This window comes from Anopheles bellator, chromosome 2 (assembly GCF_943735745.2).
Source record: "Anopheles bellator chromosome 2, idAnoBellAS_SP24_06.2, whole genome shotgun sequence".
In the NCBI taxonomy this organism is placed as follows: domain Eukaryota; kingdom Metazoa; phylum Arthropoda; class Insecta; order Diptera; family Culicidae; genus Anopheles; species Anopheles bellator.
In genome coordinates this window covers 72,178,828-72,196,894 of record NC_071286.1, presented here as the reverse complement: position 1 = coordinate 72,196,894, position 18,067 = coordinate 72,178,828, and the positions used below count along the sequence as shown (strand labels likewise).

The 18,067-nt window shown below is 47.7% G+C and overlaps 6 protein-coding genes across 7 annotated transcripts; 4 read left to right on the top strand and 2 right to left on the bottom strand.

Moving 5' to 3' along the window:
- The first annotated feature begins 93 nt into the window (after positions 1 to 93).
- On the top strand, positions 94 to 2,644 carry LOC131208663 (SWI/SNF-related matrix-associated actin-dependent regulator of chromatin subfamily A-like protein 1). The gene is made up of 5 exons (XM_058201475.1): positions 94 to 579; positions 640 to 1,666; positions 1,726 to 1,876; positions 1,944 to 2,075; positions 2,153 to 2,644. The coding sequence occupies exons 1-5, from the start codon at positions 162 to 164 to the stop codon at positions 2,555 to 2,557; spliced, it is 2,133 nt and encodes a 710-aa protein (XP_058057458.1). The 5' UTR covers positions 94 to 161; the 3' UTR covers positions 2,558 to 2,644.
- Positions 2,628 to 4,477, bottom strand: LOC131208664 (U3 small nucleolar RNA-associated protein 6 homolog). Its single transcript, XM_058201476.1, has one exon. It carries the CDS (start codon positions 4,446 to 4,448, stop codon positions 2,673 to 2,675), a length of 1,776 nt encoding a protein of 591 aa, XP_058057459.1. The 5' UTR covers positions 4,449 to 4,477; the 3' UTR covers positions 2,628 to 2,672.
- Positions 4,478 to 4,676: 199 nt separating this feature from the next.
- Positions 4,677 to 6,225, top strand: LOC131207989 (zinc finger protein OZF-like). Its single transcript, XM_058200628.1, has 2 exons — positions 4,677 to 4,804; positions 4,879 to 6,225. Exons 1-2 carry the CDS (start codon positions 4,775 to 4,777, stop codon positions 6,223 to 6,225), a joined length of 1,377 nt encoding a protein of 458 aa, XP_058056611.1. The 5' UTR covers positions 4,677 to 4,774.
- Positions 6,226 to 6,483: 258 nt separating this feature from the next.
- Positions 6,484 to 7,433, top strand: LOC131210550 (putative RNA polymerase II subunit B1 CTD phosphatase RPAP2 homolog). Its single transcript, XM_058203810.1, has 3 exons — positions 6,484 to 6,625; positions 6,684 to 6,896; positions 6,964 to 7,433. The coding sequence occupies exons 1-3, from the start codon at positions 6,522 to 6,524 to the stop codon at positions 7,406 to 7,408; spliced, it is 762 nt and encodes a 253-aa protein (XP_058059793.1). The 5' UTR covers positions 6,484 to 6,521; the 3' UTR covers positions 7,409 to 7,433.
- Positions 7,434 to 7,536: 103 nt separating this feature from the next.
- On the top strand, positions 7,537 to 11,068 carry LOC131211869 (uncharacterized). Of its 2 annotated transcripts, XM_058205523.1 has the most exons (5): positions 7,537 to 7,624; positions 8,674 to 8,954; positions 9,024 to 9,184; positions 9,590 to 10,490; positions 10,732 to 11,068. In XM_058205523.1, the coding sequence occupies exons 3-5, from the start codon at positions 9,085 to 9,087 to the stop codon at positions 10,964 to 10,966; spliced, it is 1,236 nt and encodes a 411-aa protein (XP_058061506.1). In that variant the 5' UTR covers positions 7,537 to 7,624; positions 8,674 to 8,954; positions 9,024 to 9,084; the 3' UTR covers positions 10,967 to 11,068. The 2 variants fall into 2 exon arrangements, with proteins under 2 accessions (XP_058061506.1, XP_058061507.1); XM_058205524.1 differs by having other exon boundaries at positions 7,547 to 7,624; positions 8,674 to 9,184; positions 9,590 to 10,096; positions 10,732 to 10,872.
- Positions 11,040 to 18,004, bottom strand: LOC131211868 (RNA-binding protein 39). The gene is made up of 4 exons (XM_058205522.1): positions 17,704 to 18,004; positions 14,175 to 14,257; positions 13,187 to 14,102; positions 11,040 to 12,537 (listed from the first exon to the last, which is right to left on the bottom strand). Exons 1-4 carry the CDS (start codon positions 17,824 to 17,826, stop codon positions 11,905 to 11,907), a joined length of 1,755 nt encoding a protein of 584 aa, XP_058061505.1. The 5' UTR covers positions 17,827 to 18,004; the 3' UTR covers positions 11,040 to 11,904.
- Positions 18,005 to 18,067: the final 63 nt, after the last annotated feature.

Below are 18,067 nucleotides of genomic sequence, written 5' to 3'. Positions count from 1 at the left end.
TTGTTTCTGTAGCAGTGCAGACAAACCCATGTAAATAACATCAAATTGCGCGGCATTTTTGACAGAGCGTTTCGAGAGTTCGTATTTGGTAGTTAGGTGAAAAGTAAATTGTTAAAAGTGCTATTTATTGTGTGGAAAAGATATTTGTTTGTCCGAGTACCATGTCATGTTCGGCGGAACAAATAGCCGAGAAACGGAGAATAGCCATAGAGCGACTTAATGCTCGTAAAAACTCCAACAAAAACGCCGTGAGCACACCGGCAGCGGCGAACCCGGCGCAGTCAGGCGGGCCAAGCAAGGGCGCGACCCTAACCGCTAACTCGTTCTATGGACAAAACAATGAACGGACTGCGACGAGCAATCCGGCTCACCAGCGTATGCTGCGGGACCAGCGCAATACATTCTCACCATACTCTAGACCCACGAAAAAGGATACACCGACAAAGGTTGCACCAATCTTTGCGCGAACCGTAACGTGCGCTTGTTCCTTGGTTTCGGAGGAAAGATTCATCGCCGAAACGAATGGCTACAGCGAGCCACTGATAGAGATATTTAAACGAATTCCATCCAAGTCCTATGGTACGTATGCTACATTCTTTAGTGATAAACAAATAACCTTTACCCATGGACTTATCGCAGAACCAAACACCAAGAAATGGACGTTCGAGCTAACGGATTACAGTTTACTACAAACGCGCGTAGCCACTCTGCACCCGAACGTTATCCTCAGCCCGATTCCTTCGTTCGTGATGCGAGAATTTTCCAGTGGGCCAAAGCCAAAACCGGGCCACGTATTTTTGAATGCTATCGACACGACGCTGGTCGACTCTTTACTCGATTTTCAAAAGGATGGCGTCTCTTTTGCCATCGACAAGGGTGGCCGGGTGCTGATCGCAGATGAAATGGGTCTCGGCAAAACATACCAGGCCATCGCAGTGGCCGATTTTTATCAACACGATTGGCCGCTACTGATCTGCACGACAGCTACGACACGCGACAGTTGGGCGGCAAAGTTGCGCCAACTGCTGCCTAGCATCCCTGCCCATCGGATTGTTGTACTGAACAGCGGTCAGGATAATATAGGTGACTGCCGCGTGCTGATATCGAGCTACTCGCTGATGGAGCGTTGCTGTGATAAGCTACTGGAGCACCGGTTCGAAACGCTGATTTTCGATGAGTCTCACACGCTGAAAAACTTTAAAGCCAAATGTACCATCGTTGCCATAGCGTTGAGCAAGAAAGCGAAACGCATCATTCTACTGTCCGGCACACCGGCACTTTCACGGCCGGTGGAGCTGTTCACTCAACTGCAGATGCTCGATCAACGGTTTTGCAGTTTTAAGGAGTACAGCACGCGGTACTGTGCCGGGAAGCAGAGTAACTTCGGTTGGGACGCCTCTGGCCAGTCGAATCTCACCGAGCTGAATCTTTTGCTGTCGCGTAAGTTTATGATCCGTCGCACGAAGGATGAGGTTATGTCGGAACTGACGGAAAAGAGTCGCGAAACGGTGATCCTCGATCCGTCGTACTTGTGGACGAACGAAGAGATCGGGAGCGACATGGATTGTTACGCCAGCGATTACAGCCAAAGCAAGGGCCGCCAGCGAGAGGACATTCTAATAAAATACTACAGCATGACGGCCCAAGCGAAGGCACCAGCCGTGTGGTAGGTAGGGCAGAAATCGCACAACCCCAGCGCTCCCACTAACGACGTATTGTTTTTAGTGCCTACCTAAAAGAGGTGCTGAAGGAGGGTAAAAAGTTTATCATCTTCGCCCATCACTTCATAATGCTCGATGCTATCGAAAAGTGCCTTTCGAAGCGTAAGGTAGACTTTATACGCATCGATGGGTCGACCAGGTCGGATTTGCGGACGGTAATTGATTGGCATTAAACAAATGTGAAGAGTGGCTAATGGTTCTGCTATACAATTTTTGTTTTAGCCACTAGTGGACAAGTTCCAAACGAATGCCTCTTGCCGGGCGGCCGTGCTCTCACTGAAGGCCTGCAATGCCGGCATCACGCTCACGGCTGCCCAGCTGGTACTGTTCGCGGAGCTCGATTGGAACCCAGCCGTAAGTGCGGTTATGCTTAACATTTTCTCAAACGTGATCCCTTCGAAGCGAGTAAAACAATCCATTGACCCACACAGACACTGGCACAAGCGGAGAGTCGGGCCCATCGTATCGGCCAGATGGACAACGTGACGGTACGCTACTTGCTGGCAAAGAAAACGGCCGACGACATTATTTGGGCGATGTTGCAGCGCAAACAGACCACCCTCACGAAGGTCGGACTCTGTAACGAGGACTTTTCCGAAGCATCGCACGTAGAGGCTCCGAGTGATGCCGGATCGATTCGACCGTACCTCGACAAGTCCCTGTCGCCGGCTGCAAAATCTTTCGGACCGATCGATCAGTTTGTGTTGCGCTCCAAAACGTCCCCAGCTGGTGCTTGTTCTACGAAGGAAGGATTTCAGCGTCCTGATGGGACTAATGTTTCCAGTTTTCTCGCCCACGACGATGATGATGATGAATTGGCGGGCTTGGAGCTGTAGGTATACCCGCAGAACGAAAGGAAAATGAAAAGCCTTCAATTGGTGTTCGTTCAAACATAATCTTTTTATTCACAATCGGCATTGTGTAACGCAGAAATGCATAAAGGGGTAGGCACTAAATCAGCGGATTCTTCAATAGTTCATACTGCGGTAGGAAATCGGCAAAGCTTTCCGGTTCCAGTGTGCCTTTAGCCCGTTCGTAGAGCGCGTGCACGTTCCGTGGCGTCCCGTGCTCGAGCTCAAACTGGATGTATTCCAGCCAAACGGTAGAGTTGGATTTACCGTAGAAATGCGTTGCTTGCTCGAGGCACTTGCGCCACTCGGTGACATTCGGTTGCGGTTGGGCCGCTTCCAAACTTGCCATTTTCTGGTGCACCTCTAGCGTGGTGGTAAAATTTTTCACCAACCGCAGGTACTCGGTCCGGACCGCGGCAATGCTGTTTTTCGTTGCCAGCAGAAAATCGAGATAGAGTGGTTGGAAGTGGTGCGAAATGGAGGGCTCTTGCTGGACCGCTCTGCGGAACATTTGCTCCATTTTGCCAGGCAAGTGGGGCCGCGAGTGATAGTACTGGAAGAGAGCCTTCCAAAGCGGCAATTGATTGATGTTGTCCGGTAGGCTTTTCGAAGCTTGTTGGAACATTCGTTCCACCTGACCGGCGTCAACCTCCTTGCGAGTCAAATAGCGCAAGTACAGGATCCAGAAGTCGATCGATTCCGGGCACTGTTGCAGTCCTTTGTCGATCACATTCATTACGAGCTCTTCGTTGGGAGTCTCATTGTGGAGCAGCAGTTTGAGGTATTGTACGAGCTTCTGCTCGTCCAGCTGATCGGAGAGAAGAGTTTCGCGGAAGGCTTTTGCCAGTGCTTTGCGTGTGGCTCTCTGTTCTACCTGCTCAACGTCGTTCAATTTCAACATCGTTTCGATGTACAGTGCGTACATTTTTTTCGTCGGCAGCTTCTCGATGGCCGTGCGGAATGTATCGATGCACCTGTCCAAACGCTGTTTGAATGTAGGCGGCTTTTCGTCATCGTTGTCCAGCAGGAAATCGTTACCTTCGAGGGCTAGACTGGCCAGTAAGTTCCACATCTGTTCATCATGCGCGAGAATTGTCTGCATTTCTTGAATCGCACTTTGCGCCAGTCGACTCGACAGTGGCCGATACTTTTTCAGTTTTCCTAGCAGTTGTCGGAAAAAATCGACATCTTTGTGCGCATAGTTCTCGTAAACGAGCGTAGCAGTATCGAGTGCTTTGCAGAGAGTAACATTCTCCTCCGACATCAACTCTTCCACTGGTTCGTTGGACTGCTTAGCGATGGCCAACGCCTCGGCCATCTGCATGTCGATGAACGTGAGGTGTATGTCGGAATTCTCGGGGTGACGCTGTAGGCCACGGAAGGTGTAGTGTTTGGCGCGCGCCATGTTCTTCGCTTGGCGATACTCCCAGTTCATGGCATTGATCCAGGCCTTCGGTTTCTCACCGTGGAAGTTTAGCATCTTGTCAAGCGCTCGCGAACCGGCAGCAATTTCTCGACGCTTTTGGCAGTTCCCCAAGTAATGCACCCAAAGTCTGTACTCATGCGGGAATCGCGTAATGGCTCTCGTGTACAAAACTCGGATACGCTTGCGTACGCTAACCTCTAGGCTCAACCGTTCGTGCTTGATGTGCAACTTTTGGCGTCGTTCGTGCAACAACTTAAGAAAGTTGTTCTCGTACTCAATGTAGCTGATAAAGTCGGCCAAATTCTTTTTCTTGCGCTCCACCTTGTACTCCAGGTTGAATCGCTTCGTTTTGATCGCACCGATCTCGTCGTCCGTAAACAGCTTCAGATGTTTCATACACTCGTACTCGCGGATCGATTGCTCACGCCTAAGCTCAATTACTTCGGCCATTTTTTGTCAGTGCGCTTCAAACTAGGCAATTTACTTCACTTTTCTCGACGCTGTGCAAATTTCCCCAAAAACACGTGAAAATGTGATTTGTTTTGAAACGTTCTGCCTTCTGTCAGTTTGACAGCGCCAATGTTTGTCAACAATCGCAGCATATTTTGTTGGGCAAGAAATTGGTGCATTGGTGGGTAAACTAATCTTTACGGGATGGTTCAGCAGGAAACGTGAAAATGCAATCCTTGTGCCGTGTTTGTTTGGAGCAACTGGGTGAAGAGGAGGACGGATTGATATCGATTTTTCGTGTTTTCTTCCGCGATGTTCCCGTAGGAATGGTAATGAACGAGCTGTTCAATCTACAGGTAAGTGGTAGAATGTAAAACGATAGTTTGAGATCCGTACGTTGAAGGAGCTTTGCTCCCATTATCCGTTGCAGATCTCGGAGAATGATTGCTTCCCCCAGAACATGTGTGGAAGATGCTTTCTAGAGCTGCAAACCGTGTACTCGTTTCGAGACAAACTGCTCCAGTCGGACAAATCTCTTCGAAGCACGAGTACGGAAGAGCGTGATGGCGTGGCGCCGGGCTCGATTCCAGCGCAGGGCACAGGTGAACTGATCGATCATAAGTATAGGACGATCGAAATCATCTCCACCGCTTGCTATGTGTGTGGCAAGCCTAGCAACGATTCTGGGCAATCTTACATGGTACGACCGATACCAGACGGTGCTGATATATCGGGCTCAGACTCGACGAAAGCAATCTGCACTGAGTGCCAGAGAAAGCCTGAACTCCTAGAAGAAAAGGATGACGATACCGTTCCTGCACAGTCCCTAGATATCGATATACTTGAGCAATGTCCGATAAAGGAAGCAAATGGCAGTGAGCTGAAATGTCAAAGGTTCTGCTGTGTAACACATTGCAAAGAGATGTTTGAAAACGAGTTGGATCTAGTGGAGCACGCACAGCAGCTCCATTCTCTCAAGCTGCGGTGGAATGAACAACGGCAGCAATCGGACAAGCCATTCAAATGTAACGTTTGTTTTCGGGCGTTCAACTCATCGAAAAATCTGCGCATTCATCAGTTTGTGAGATCGAACCAGTTGGGAAAACTGTACCCGTGCCGTGAGTGTCCTTTCCGTGCCGTAAGCAATGCGCTACTAACGATCCACGAGCGATCGCACACCGGGGAACGACCGTTTGTGTGCACTGTTTGTAAGAAGCGTTTCTTCTCCGAACTCAACCTAAAAAATCATCAAGTTTGTCACCAAACGGAGCGACCATTCGGTTGCTCTTACTGTTCGAAATCATTCGCTCGTAAGCGAAATATGGAGGATCACTTTCGGGTGTGCCATTCGGATGAAAAGCCGTACCAGTGTGTCGTATGTTCGGCACAGTTTAAAGTGCCACAACACCTGCGGCTCCACCAGCGGCTTCATACGGGTGAAAAACCGTACCGGTGCAGTTACTGCCCAATGTGTTTCTACAATACTTCCGATCGAAAGCGGCACGAACTGTCGCACACGGGAGAAAAGCCTTATACTTGTGTCTGCGGGGTGGCGTACACTCGCAAACGTACGCTCACGATCCATGAACGGACGCATACCGGCGAAAGGCCATTTAATTGTGATGTTTGCGGTAAAACGTTTATTCAATCTTCGCTGCTGAAGAGGCACACAGCGCGTCATCACAACGTGCAGATGGACAGAGATGCGGAAAACGAAGCAGAATGTGCACCAAATGAAGCAAGTAATACCCAAAGCCAAAGAGCACGCATCGTGTAAGGAACGATCGTAGCCGAAAAAGTGTATCGAAAAGATCAATGATCATGCTAAAAGAAAACCAAAAAACCATCTCCTTTCCGATGCGATTGTTGGATTAAATGACAACAACAGTATTAACTATTGAACCGTGAAACGGCCAAAGGATATTTAAAAGTGAACTGAAAGGCAGTTTGTATAGTGTATACAATTTGCACTGGGAAGGGATGTCGGAATGTCAAACGGTTAGCGTTTTCGTGTTTTGTTTACGTTCCGATAATCGCGAATGGTTCCAATCGTTGCCAACAAAATAATACGAAATGTGGAACGAAGACATAAATGTTTTCCGTAATGGCCACGCTCCGAAGGAAGCGGCAACAAAAATTAATCGCGCGAACCTTCCTCGTCGAGCGCGGAACTTCAGGTACGTTTGGAGCCGAACTTGGCAATTCGTTTCTGACTGGAACCTTCTCAAACCGCAGCAAAGAACAGCTTCAGAAGGCGCTGCGTAAGAAAAAAGAATGCAACGCAAAAGCGCAGCGTATCGTGGAAACTCTGATAGAACCGGGACGATTAGAGGAAGAGTTTCTCACGATGCTAAGGGACATCAACCAGTGCCACATGGAAGACATCATTCAGGAGCGGGCCATAGTGAAACTTTGCGGTTACCCCCTGTGCGATACGGAGTTGAAAAAGTAAGCCTTAGCACACATCAAACGCACGGTTGGTAGCTGATTGACCGAAAGTATGTTTCATACACAGCATTCCCAAACAGCAGTACGCGATTTCTGTGACACGCAATAAGGTGTTCGACATCACGGAGAGGAAAAACTTCTGTTCCGGTCAATGTTACAAGGCTTCAAACTTCGTTAAACAGCAAATGTTAACCAGCCCTCTTTGGATGCGAGAGCATGAAGATGTTCCGAGCTTTAAGCTACTGAACGGACGGCAGCTCGTGTATCGGGATTCGGATGTAAAGACGCCTCTTGCGATAGGAGAAGTCTGTTTCGGCGAGTTGAAGATTGTAGAGCGAACGTACAGCGGTAGCCCGGAAGGGAAGGAAAAGCTTACGGAAGAAACCCTTAAAAAGGAACGAGATTCTTCCAACCAAACTGCACGTTCAAGTGCCGATGGCGAGCTACCAACGGACCTGTCCCTCGCCACCGCGAGTGATTTGAGGAAATTAATGCAGGAAATGACTAATTGAATAAAATATACCTTATTATGACGTTTTTGATAATTGTATTTTTCGATTCCGAGCTTTCGAACGAAATGGTAGATTAATTGCTTGGTTCTGAGGGTTGCTAGCTCCAGGGGCAACCGGTTGACGTTTAATGTCAACAAATGGTTATATTTTGGTGATGTTTATATTTTCGTAGTTTCCTTTAATAAATCCTTAGTAAGATTTTTTGTTAGGAACCGGGTAAGTTTTGCAAAAGCAACGTAGTGGTTTTGGGGTTGGGTTGGGTTTGGGGTGTTGGGGATTAAAAAGAATTTCCTCCATATCAAAGCCTTGCGATATCCACATTAAACAGCTTCTTGGACGTTCATCAAAACACAAAAAATGGAAAGTTATTATTAAAATACAGGTTTTTATTCCACCCAACCGCTTAAACCATTTTTAAGAGCTACAGCAATTTTAAGAGCAATTTTTTAGCATTGAGCAATTTTGTACCAGTTTTACATTTTCTCCACTCATTGGAATGATCATTGGAAGCAGGTGAATAGTTTATCAGTCCAAACTGATAAGAAAAACGGAACCGATAAAACGAATGGTTTTTCTCTATTGTTTGCCTTTGTGTCAATGAGGTTGCAAAATTTATTTTGAAAATGTTTGACTATATTTGGCTTAATGTGAGGTAAAAAGGCTGTTAACACTCCGATGTCTGAGGAGCCAAGATCGAGTCATGTTGCAGAAACCGGCACTCATTCGAACCACGAGCAGACTACGGAGTACCAGACACGCCGCACGATTATGCGGAACAACTTTAGCAGACCATCGCTCAATTAATTCAATTGCCTCCTATTTATCCCAATGGTCCAATCATATGCCCCATCCACGAACCGGTTCGTGGTCGATCACGCGCAGATCAGGTGGTAATTTTCCTTTACTTCTTGTTTGAATGGATCTAACGCGGTTCACGGGAAGAGACTTTGCCCTCTGCTAAATGAGACTTTCTTTCGGAGCTCTTTCTCATGTCGATGCGTTTGTACTCAATCAGCTGTCGATCATTTCTGTGTTAAACCTCCCTTTCGTCTCGTCTCCCGTTGTGGTGTACAAAAATAGTATTTTGAGCAGCCATTTACGGTCACAGCCCGGAATGTGCGGATACAAGAATCTGGAACCATCCTCCTAGGGCAATATAACCAAGCTTCTAGAAGGATATTTCTCTTAGTGTGCCATTTATATGCGATTTTGGTTGTTCGAAGTTCGGTTTCATGTTCATTTTTATTGTTTTTCTCGTCACACAGCAAAAAACGCCCGCACAATACATACACGGCTGGTGCTAATACGCGGATAAAAAAACGCAAGAAAGACTAACATCCCGGACGAAGGCGAACGTTTCAACGAATCTCGTCATCCCTTAAACGCGGTCGGGTGAGGCGTGGGACGTGGGACGCGGGACCTTTCATAAAGAGACATAGTTTCATGCGCCCGGGGGTATGCGTGGCTTCAGTTGCAAAAACGGTTCAGTCGTTCCTCAGTCATTGTAGAACATTGTACTAGCGCTGGCGCCGTTCCCTATTCACTGGTGAGCGAGAATTTGTTTTAAAGACTATTGTTCGTTCTCCAATACATGATTCTACCGCATAAAGCATAGACTATAAAGTTCAAGGGCGCGCATATAAATAACGAAAAAGGTTTCCACGGCAATCGGAAGGATGGCGCAGCAAGTGCAGCAAGTGTTCAAGGTCGCCTTGGCCAAAACCGCCGCCAGCGGACAGCGAACAATGTCTACCGGTATCATCGGCACACTGGAAGGTGAGTTACCAAAGGTGCTTCGGTTGCAAATTGTAGTAGGCCATTTCAAAACAAAGCTCCGATCGCGGTGCAACCAGTTACAACCGGTTTCTGCGATCGCAAGTTGCAACATTGTTTGCCTGAGTGGAGATGTGTCGCATTTCCCGTTTGGCGTTGCATTAGCGTTTGCTCTGCGTGTTTGTGTGGGAGAAATTTGCATTCCTAAGCAGTGAACATGACGCTATACTGTTTTTTTTTTTAATATTTTATTACATTCCGGTGTCGTTTTGCCTGCGCAATAGACTCCCGTCATTAAGACACATCAAATCAGTCAATTACGTTGTTTGACGAGCATTCGCATATCGATGGCCACGACATTATTTCATTCTACAATCACGTTCTAACTTAACCTACTTACTGTTGCAGGTGGCGCCGCTGGGTCGGTCAAGCAAACGCCGCAGCATTCATCTGGACTGCACATGACGATTCAACGCACCTATCCGCTGGCGGCCGTTTTACCACTTCCGCCCAACATCGACGCCACCGAGACGAGCCGCTTTTCGCCACTCCGCTCGCGCGACATTAACGCGTCCGCAATGTTAACGCACCAATCGGTGACCCCAAGCGGCAGCCCTATCGATGTGACGGTAGACATGGGCAGCAGTTCGTCGGCTAACATGGCGATCGATCCGCACGTCGAATCGTACGATTGCCGCGGTGCCGTAAGCCTAAATTCGGCCATGCAGAGCAATGTGCCGAGCCCGTTTGGGGGAATGCACAAGTTCACGCACCTAAACATGCCGGGCGGTGCTTGGGCACAGGAAAGCAAGTTCTTGTCGCACGAACTGAACTCGTCGCACTACACTAACCTGCGCCAGGAGGTGCGCTCCGATTGGTCCAGCTACGAAGACCGGCCGGTCAAGGGAGTAGAAGGTAGGACAGATCGAGCGCAGGGTGGCGTCGGCTCAATCACTAATCTTTGCAAGCTGCTCTCGCTAACTTCGCCAAATCATTCGATCATCGGACCGTCGATATGTTTCCGACGTCCGTTTTTTGGTAGCCCGTGTCAGCCATTGGCATCATCGCTGTCGCGTGGCTTTCAAACTGGGCCGGTTGTTAATAATGCACAATCGAAAGGTAATGCATCTACTAATGTGACTAACGAGGAACGACAACAGCCACTGATAGCCCCGCAGGAAGCGCAGGTCCCCGTCTCGCGCAAAGATCGCCTCAAAAAAGCAATCAAAGAGTATGGCTCGACGGTGCTCGTGTTTCACGTTAGCATCAGTTTAGTCTCGCTCGGTACATGTTACCTGCTAGTCTCCAGGTTCGTTTCCACTTTTGTTTGTATGCCATGAAAAGGGGAAAAGGTGCTGCCTCCATGGGCCAATGCTTAACATTGGCTCCTGTTACTTTTGCCGGATTTTAATGCGACATATTTCGGAACTCGTTTCACGATTAAATTGATTTCGCGCGGGATCGATTTAAACAAGCTATTTGATAAGGCTTTAAAGCAATGCTCGTTGAAAATCGTTTCATTTTTTTTTCATTTTGTTTCTTCTTCACAGTGGAATAGATATGGTTGCGCTGCTGGAACGCTTCGGCTGGGGAGACTCGGCGCTGGCCAGCAAGGCCGGTGCCGGTGCCGGAACGTTCGTTATCGCTTACGCAATCCACAAGGTGTTTGCGCCGGTTAGAATTAGCATCACTCTCGGGGCGACCCCACTGATCGTGCGCTATCTGCGCCGGAAGGGCATTCTGAAGCCCCCGCCGAAGCCGTCGTCGACAACCGGAGAGAAGTAAGCTGCACGTTGGGAAGGCGAACAGCGTGTATATTTTTGTATGTACCAAACATTTGATGTGTAGTACACGGAACTCTGAGTAAAAGCAATAAAGTATACTTTAAATTTATTTCTTGTTTCGTTTTTGGGCAACAAAAATACAACGATCGCGTTCTTCGATAGTATCTTCGCTTCTGCTAATTTTCTCCTTCACACAAACTACAGCGTCATCGGCTGTACACTGTGCGAACCTCGCCTAGTCATGCTAAAATTCCTAACACTATCTTAATAATAATAATTAATGACACCTTTACTCCTGTCCTTCGAACCATTTGCCTCTTATGTCCCCCTTTTAGCACGCGAATACCCAATGCGAAGTGTTTTATTACTAAGGATAAGAAATTGACGGCGGCCTTTCAGATTCGCTTCCCGCCCAACGAGATACACAGGATTCAATGCATCTTTTGTACAAGGCTGTTGTTTAACTTGTTAGTTTGGTTTTCTTACTATTACTACAATGTTACAATGTTACTAACACGCCATCCAATTGCTTGCCACACAGAGACTTCGCAAAGTGCGCAATACACAAATGCCTAATACAGGCATTCTGCTATGAATGGGCCATGTTGTCCTTTTTCGAATGCTCCGAAATTATCAATCAATTTGTTGTCATCCAAACATCCTATCAAACGGATAGTTATTAATACACACGAAAGTGGGTGTACTTGGGGCTGGGGTGGCTCTGCGACCTTCTATCACATGTTACTCAAAGAAATCGATCCGTAGCAGTTCCCCTTTGTATTAGCTTGGTTGCAACACAACAACCCACGAGAGACCCGTCGCAAGAATACGACTATTGCTGTTCACATTTGAAAGCGATCAAAAGTTTCGAATTCGGTTAGTCAAGCAAAAGAATCAAACGAGAGTTATCTCTCGTCTCTACACTTCACATTTTGTGGTTCAACCCAATCTTTTCGGTTGCAAGGGCGTCGCCATTTGGGCAGCATCGGGGAACAGGTTGTAATAGTTGACCAGTGGCACGTACGCCGCACCGATCACGCGTCCAGCGAACCACCGACCGTGCAGTGCGTTCACAGCTAGCACGGCCGTCGCAATGTTGGGACACTTGACGTACACATTGCCAGCGGGGGACAGCTTATCGACGTAGACGTGCAGCACTCCACCGTGCTTATTGCACTCCTCTATGACGTCGTCCTGTATTTCCACGTCCCAGCTCGGGTTCGTCTCCGTGCTGGGATCGAACATGTTCGACAGCAGGAAGCACTGGGTGGCAATCGGAGGCGACTGTTGGATGGGTTGCTGTGGAATGGGTTGGGGCGCCGTCGCCAGGAGGGCATCGGCCGCAGCACGGGGCACTGCGAGACCGGCTCCTTCTGCTAATTTGAACATGAGCTGCAATCGTCCCGTGGCACCGAGTTCAATGCCGCTACGATCCATCTCGTCTGTGTCGAGCGAAGCGTGTGTGGTCACATCCAGCCGCTCGGTCACGTTGCCAACCTTCATCGGGCGACCGGCAAGCTCGAAACCGTTCAGCTGCTCCAGGGCTTTCTTTGCGTCGTCGGCATTGTGGAACTAGATGTAAGAGAAAAGACGAGACAAGAAAGTTAGTGTTGAGTGCTCGAAAAATAGATATTACAATAAATGTGCGACCTCACGGTGTAAACGGTTTCATCGATGGCGGACAATGATGAAACTTTGTTTTCGGCAAGATCGCAAATGTTTCTCTGGCATACATTAGCCCCTCGATTACAAACTAAATATCGTAACCAAGTCAAGGGTATGCGAAAACCATATTCATCCTTCCTTGCTTTCAAAGATCGTGTACGATCAGCTGACAATTAGATTCTCCTTTAATATTTTTTAAGGAAAACAATAAACTTTTATACGATCTATCTAGAAAGCACTTTAGCATACTTTAGACCCTCGATTATGGACCAACAATCAAGGGACTCGCGCCAAAAGAGTATGCAACAGAAAGGCCTCGATTTATGATTTGTAGTGCATTTGTCAAATCTCACTCTTCGGTACGATTGAACTCCTTTCGGTCGAGTAAAATCATTTGTAGCAAGATTTGATCCTGTTCGTACGAGAACAAGATACCCATTCGATTTAGCATACTTTTGCCCCTCGATCATAAACCAAACATCATAACCAAGTCAAGGGTATGCCAAAAGCAAATTACGTTAAGTGGAAAACTGTAAGTGGAAGGCGAAATACTCACGGTGATAAATCCGTATCCTTTCGAACGGCCCGTGTCCGTGTCCATGATCAGCTGGATGTTATCGATTTTCCCGAATGGCTCGAAAATGCCCCTCAGCATGTCTTCGGTGATGTTGAAATGAAGCGAACCCACGTACAGTCGCATCGGTCCGACCGGGTTCTTTGGTGGTGGTGGCGGCGGTTGGTTGGCCATGCGATTCTTTTCGGCTTGCGTGTGCTGCACGCTGATCGGAATTCCAAGTAGCCGCTGGCCGGACAAACCGAGCGCTAGCGCGACCGACTCTGGATCCTTAAATTCGATGTACGCGATTCCCTTGAACCGTTTCGTTTTGTTGCACGTGATCAACCGAACGTCCCGCACCTTTCCCACACTCGAAAAGAACTCTTCGAGGTCACGGGCTCGGATGCGCTGGGATAGTTGCATACAAAATACGGTCCGTGCATCGCGATCTTCTTGGCTGATCTCTTCCGGTGGAGAGCGATCGCCCCGATAGTTACCGTAACCAAGACCTCGCCCTCCCCGCCTGAAAGGTTTCGGCGACATTGATCGCCGCCGTCGGCCCGGTTCACGCGATCGGCTTCGACGGCGGTTGTCGCGTTCACGGGACCGGCGTCGGTGCTCAGTTGCACGATCACGGGAACGTCGCTTCTCCGGTACACGGTGGTGGTGATCGCCCCCACCCTTTCCACGCTCCTTATCCTTGCGATCCTTGGAGCGCTCTGGGTGAGGTGAACGGGATTTGCTGCGATCTTTATCTTTGCTGCGGCGACGCTCCTTGTCGCGTGGTCGCGGTGAGCGCGAGCGCTCCTTTCGCGAGCGACCTTCACCGCCATCCTTGTCCCGATCCTTTTCGCGCTCACGATCACGATCTCGTTCACGATCACGTTCTCGGGCACGATCACGGTCTCGCGAGCGGCTGCAAGAGTGGGGAATAAAATGCATTTCTAAACCTGAAAGCTTTTCGTTTTTCCAATGCGGAAAAACTTACCCGGATGATGATTTGCTGTGCCCATTTTCCTTTGATTTTTTCTCGCCATTGCCGGTGCCATTGTTTACCGGAGACGCTTCGTCCTGCGAGTAGGTTGAAGATACATTTTAGCGTGCCAAGAGCGCAGGAGACCAAGGGAGGGTAAAGGGTTAATTGCCAGTGTGCGAAAACGGCGCGCCGAGGTTGGTTGCATATCGTTCGCACCGAAAATATAGATTCGTTTCAAAAAATGAAAATGATGTTTTTCGATTTCGTCAATACGACACCACAGACGATGGTGACCGAAGTGCGATAGAAGAGATGAATAAAAAAAAAAGAAGAAAATAAACAAACAAAAAGAGAGGAAAGAGAAAACGAGAAATATAAATTGATTAGTAAAGCACTACGAAGGTGGCATCGAGCGCATTGGCGGCAGTGGCGTGCACTGCCGGCGTATCAATAAAAAGTAGTTTGATTTTGTGTCAGCTCGCAAATGACGGTCACTCTGTGTGATGGAATTCTGTGTGTGTCTATGATCCCGAAGCCCCCTTTTGCTTCACACCCTCCTCAGGGGCGTCGTCGTTGAGGGAGGGCGGACGTTACACCAAACGTGACGCGCGGTAAACCTACGCAGAAAAAAGAGGAAGAGACACTGATTGTTTTCGATTACGCAGCATCCGTAGAGGCTTTGCAGGTAACGCAGCATCTTAGCGGCCATTAGAACACTACGCCAAGCATAACGCGACTGGACGAAGGACTTCGCGCACAAAGTTCTACGCCAACTACGTGTCGTAGGTTTAAGGGTTTGCGAACGAAGATTCTGCAAATACAACACATTGTACTCGGTTATGGGAACCACACAAACTTACATTTGAGAGGATCGAAGTCACCGTTGCAAGAATGAAAGCATGTTTGTGAACCTTTAATCGTGTTTGAACCAGAGATTGTGGATCACAATAAAAGCAATTAATCTGCAAAATGAAAATATCGCTTTTAAGGTCGGCTCGAATGTTTCATTCGCGTTTGGGAAAACGTTCTACAGTGTGTTACATGTCTCTAGGAGAGTGATGTTAATACTATGCCTCATTTCTGTAGGCATCAAACCCTGCCACCGGGGGACCGGGAGTGAAGACCCACCCGAAGGCCACCATAAAAACTATATATAAATATATATTTTATCGTGGCTTCCTTCTGCAAACGAATCTGCAAAGAATCTGTCAAAAAGGGTCAAAGAGAAACAAACGGAACACGTCGGTCGACGCGACGTGAGTGTCGCCAACGTGGGGCCTGAAGAATTATGATAACCATTTCTCCTTTGTTCTTCGACTCGCAACCGGCCAGAGCAAAAGGCGACATGTGCAGATGCAGACACATATGATACCGAGCAATCTTAGCAAACCTAGAAAAAACCGACAGAGAAATTAGGACGTAGTTGAGCCACAGCCAGTCGCTCCCAACGGACACCAACTCGGCTGCTCGACTGACAACTCTGTTCTCGCCCCCAGAATGAACCTGTAAAGAGACACCCCAAGTTTTGGCTCGCAATGGCACCTACGACGGGGGCGAGCCGGACCCGGCGATGGTTTTACGTGGAAGGACGGAAGACTTTGCGTTGAGGCCGGTTTTGCTATCGGGTAATTCGGTTGGTTGAGTAGTGGCTGATATCTAGAACGAGGAGATACTTGTGTTTTTTATGCAACAAGAACTTACACAATCGGTTTGTCCAAAACGTTGCAAATTGCTTGTTCTCGTTACGCACATCTACAGCTATAGCTTACATTCCAAAGTGACTCGCTTCGAAAACAAAAGTAACGTAAAACATGCGCGCGGATGGGCGCATTTTGTACGGCTATTTAGTCATAAGTTCAAGCGCATAATAACCGTATCATGTTAGATGCGAGATTAGCATGAACATCTAGAAACCAACAGAGAGGTCTCCATAGAGAGGACTACGCAGAGACGGGGCATAGTTTCGTCATTCTAGGACGAGAAAAATATAGTAAAATAAAAACCAATGAACGATGAAACTTGCCTCGTACAGCACGGTGTCACCCTCCCGGGTGGAATATGGTCACTTTGTGGTTTCAGTTTTTTGGCATCTAGCTGGCCAATTGGCAAGTATTGGGGTTTGAAAATCAATGTCACGTCAAGAGACGCGTGTTTAGGCTACTTCTACAGGTTTGGCATTGTGGCCTAAAATATATAATTTGTTGCAATCGCCGTAACTGCGCGTAAGAGTTGCACACTATGCAGAGAGTAATAGAAGAGAAAGATAGAGAGAAAGGAGAGTCGCATGAGCGAAGGACGACGATCAAGGAAACAACTACCACTGACACAAACGTGCGCGCACGCACACATCCATCGTTCCTCCGCTCGTACGATTCCTGGGTTTGGTTTAAATGCGTACTTTTTGTGATTATCATTGTGAGCCGCGGTTTCGTGGCCGAATGAATCGCGAGTTTTTTTTGCAACCCACATCAAGTGGCAAGGAGCTGGTCCTTTTCTTTTCTGTGGGCTGTGTCTATTGGCGACTGATCTATTGTTTCATTGCCTACTATTATCATTCCGACCAGCAGACACAGAGCAGCTCTTACAGAGATCAGCCTAGAAAAATAAAGAGAAAGTTTCACTTTAATCACTTCAGTTCTGTCCATCCGGAGAGTCGGTTTTGTTTTACGGGTACGGGAAAAAGGGATGAGATTGTTCGCGGTTTGTGGGGACAAAAAACAAGTGACAAATAAAAAACAAAACAAAATCAGCCACATCGGAACAGATTGGTAGGAGCCGGAAAGTGAAAGTGGCAACCGATTGATTGAAAGGTCTGTGTATTTTTGACTTAAGGTTTACGCTGCGGGAATTCGCGTAATCGTTGAAAGAAAGATCGAGAATCTTCGGTCGCGGTCTTCTACTGTAGCGTAAGTGGGAGGTATTTGAAGATTGTTTTTGATGGTTTGTTTTTGTTTGTTTGGCTTGTATTAATTGGTATGTACCTTTGTCATGGAGCTGAACACACACATTCTCTGTACCAAACTCATACCGGACCTGACATTAGTATCGTCTATAAAATGTAGAAACGAGGAAAATTTATGTCATTTACCTTTACTATATAGTTTGCGGTGGTGGATTAATTCATATATAATAATAGCATCGGATTTATCGTCGAGGGCGGCACTTACAATAGAACGAACAAACAATTGTGTGAAAGTTCCCGTTTGACGGATGGGTTAGGTTAGGTTCTTATAAAACTCCTTCGTGGAGTTTCGGCGCACTGCGGTGGAACGAGCGCAGAGGAAAGAAAATGGAAAACATTCGCTCAAAACACAAACTTTAAGGTGATGACACACAGTGGGTTCCATCCTCTCTACTCGATCCACGGCGCAGCACTAGCGCTACGCAGCACCACGCATCGCAAGCAACTTTCGGACAACATCGACACCCGTAAAAGTAGTCACGGAACGGACGCCAACATTAAATATTCTATTACACATAGCTATAATTATAATAGAGGTGAAAAGGTATAGTTTGGTTCAGGTAAACAGTGGGCACTTACCTCCTTTTTGTACGGTGCTTCAAGCATTTCCTCAACGTTGAGCTCGTCATCGGCGGCCATCTTGTCAAAAAGATGTGCTTTTCGTGGCTGGTCTTCGGGATCGTACAATGTGCTGCTTTTCATTCCGCACCAAAACTGTTTTCGTGTGAACGGTTCACTCGGCAGGGCCCGCACTTTAGTGACTTCGGTGGGCGGATGCGCCTCCGGGCAGAATAGTGCCAAAAAGATGGCTTTACGGAATGCCACAAGTTATTAACTCCTAACTCTTTCACAAACGAAAATCACAGGACCGAAACTGCCGAAGTGCTGTAACACTCTCACCACTTTGCTCACTCTCACCCGAAATTCACCACTTTGCTCACTC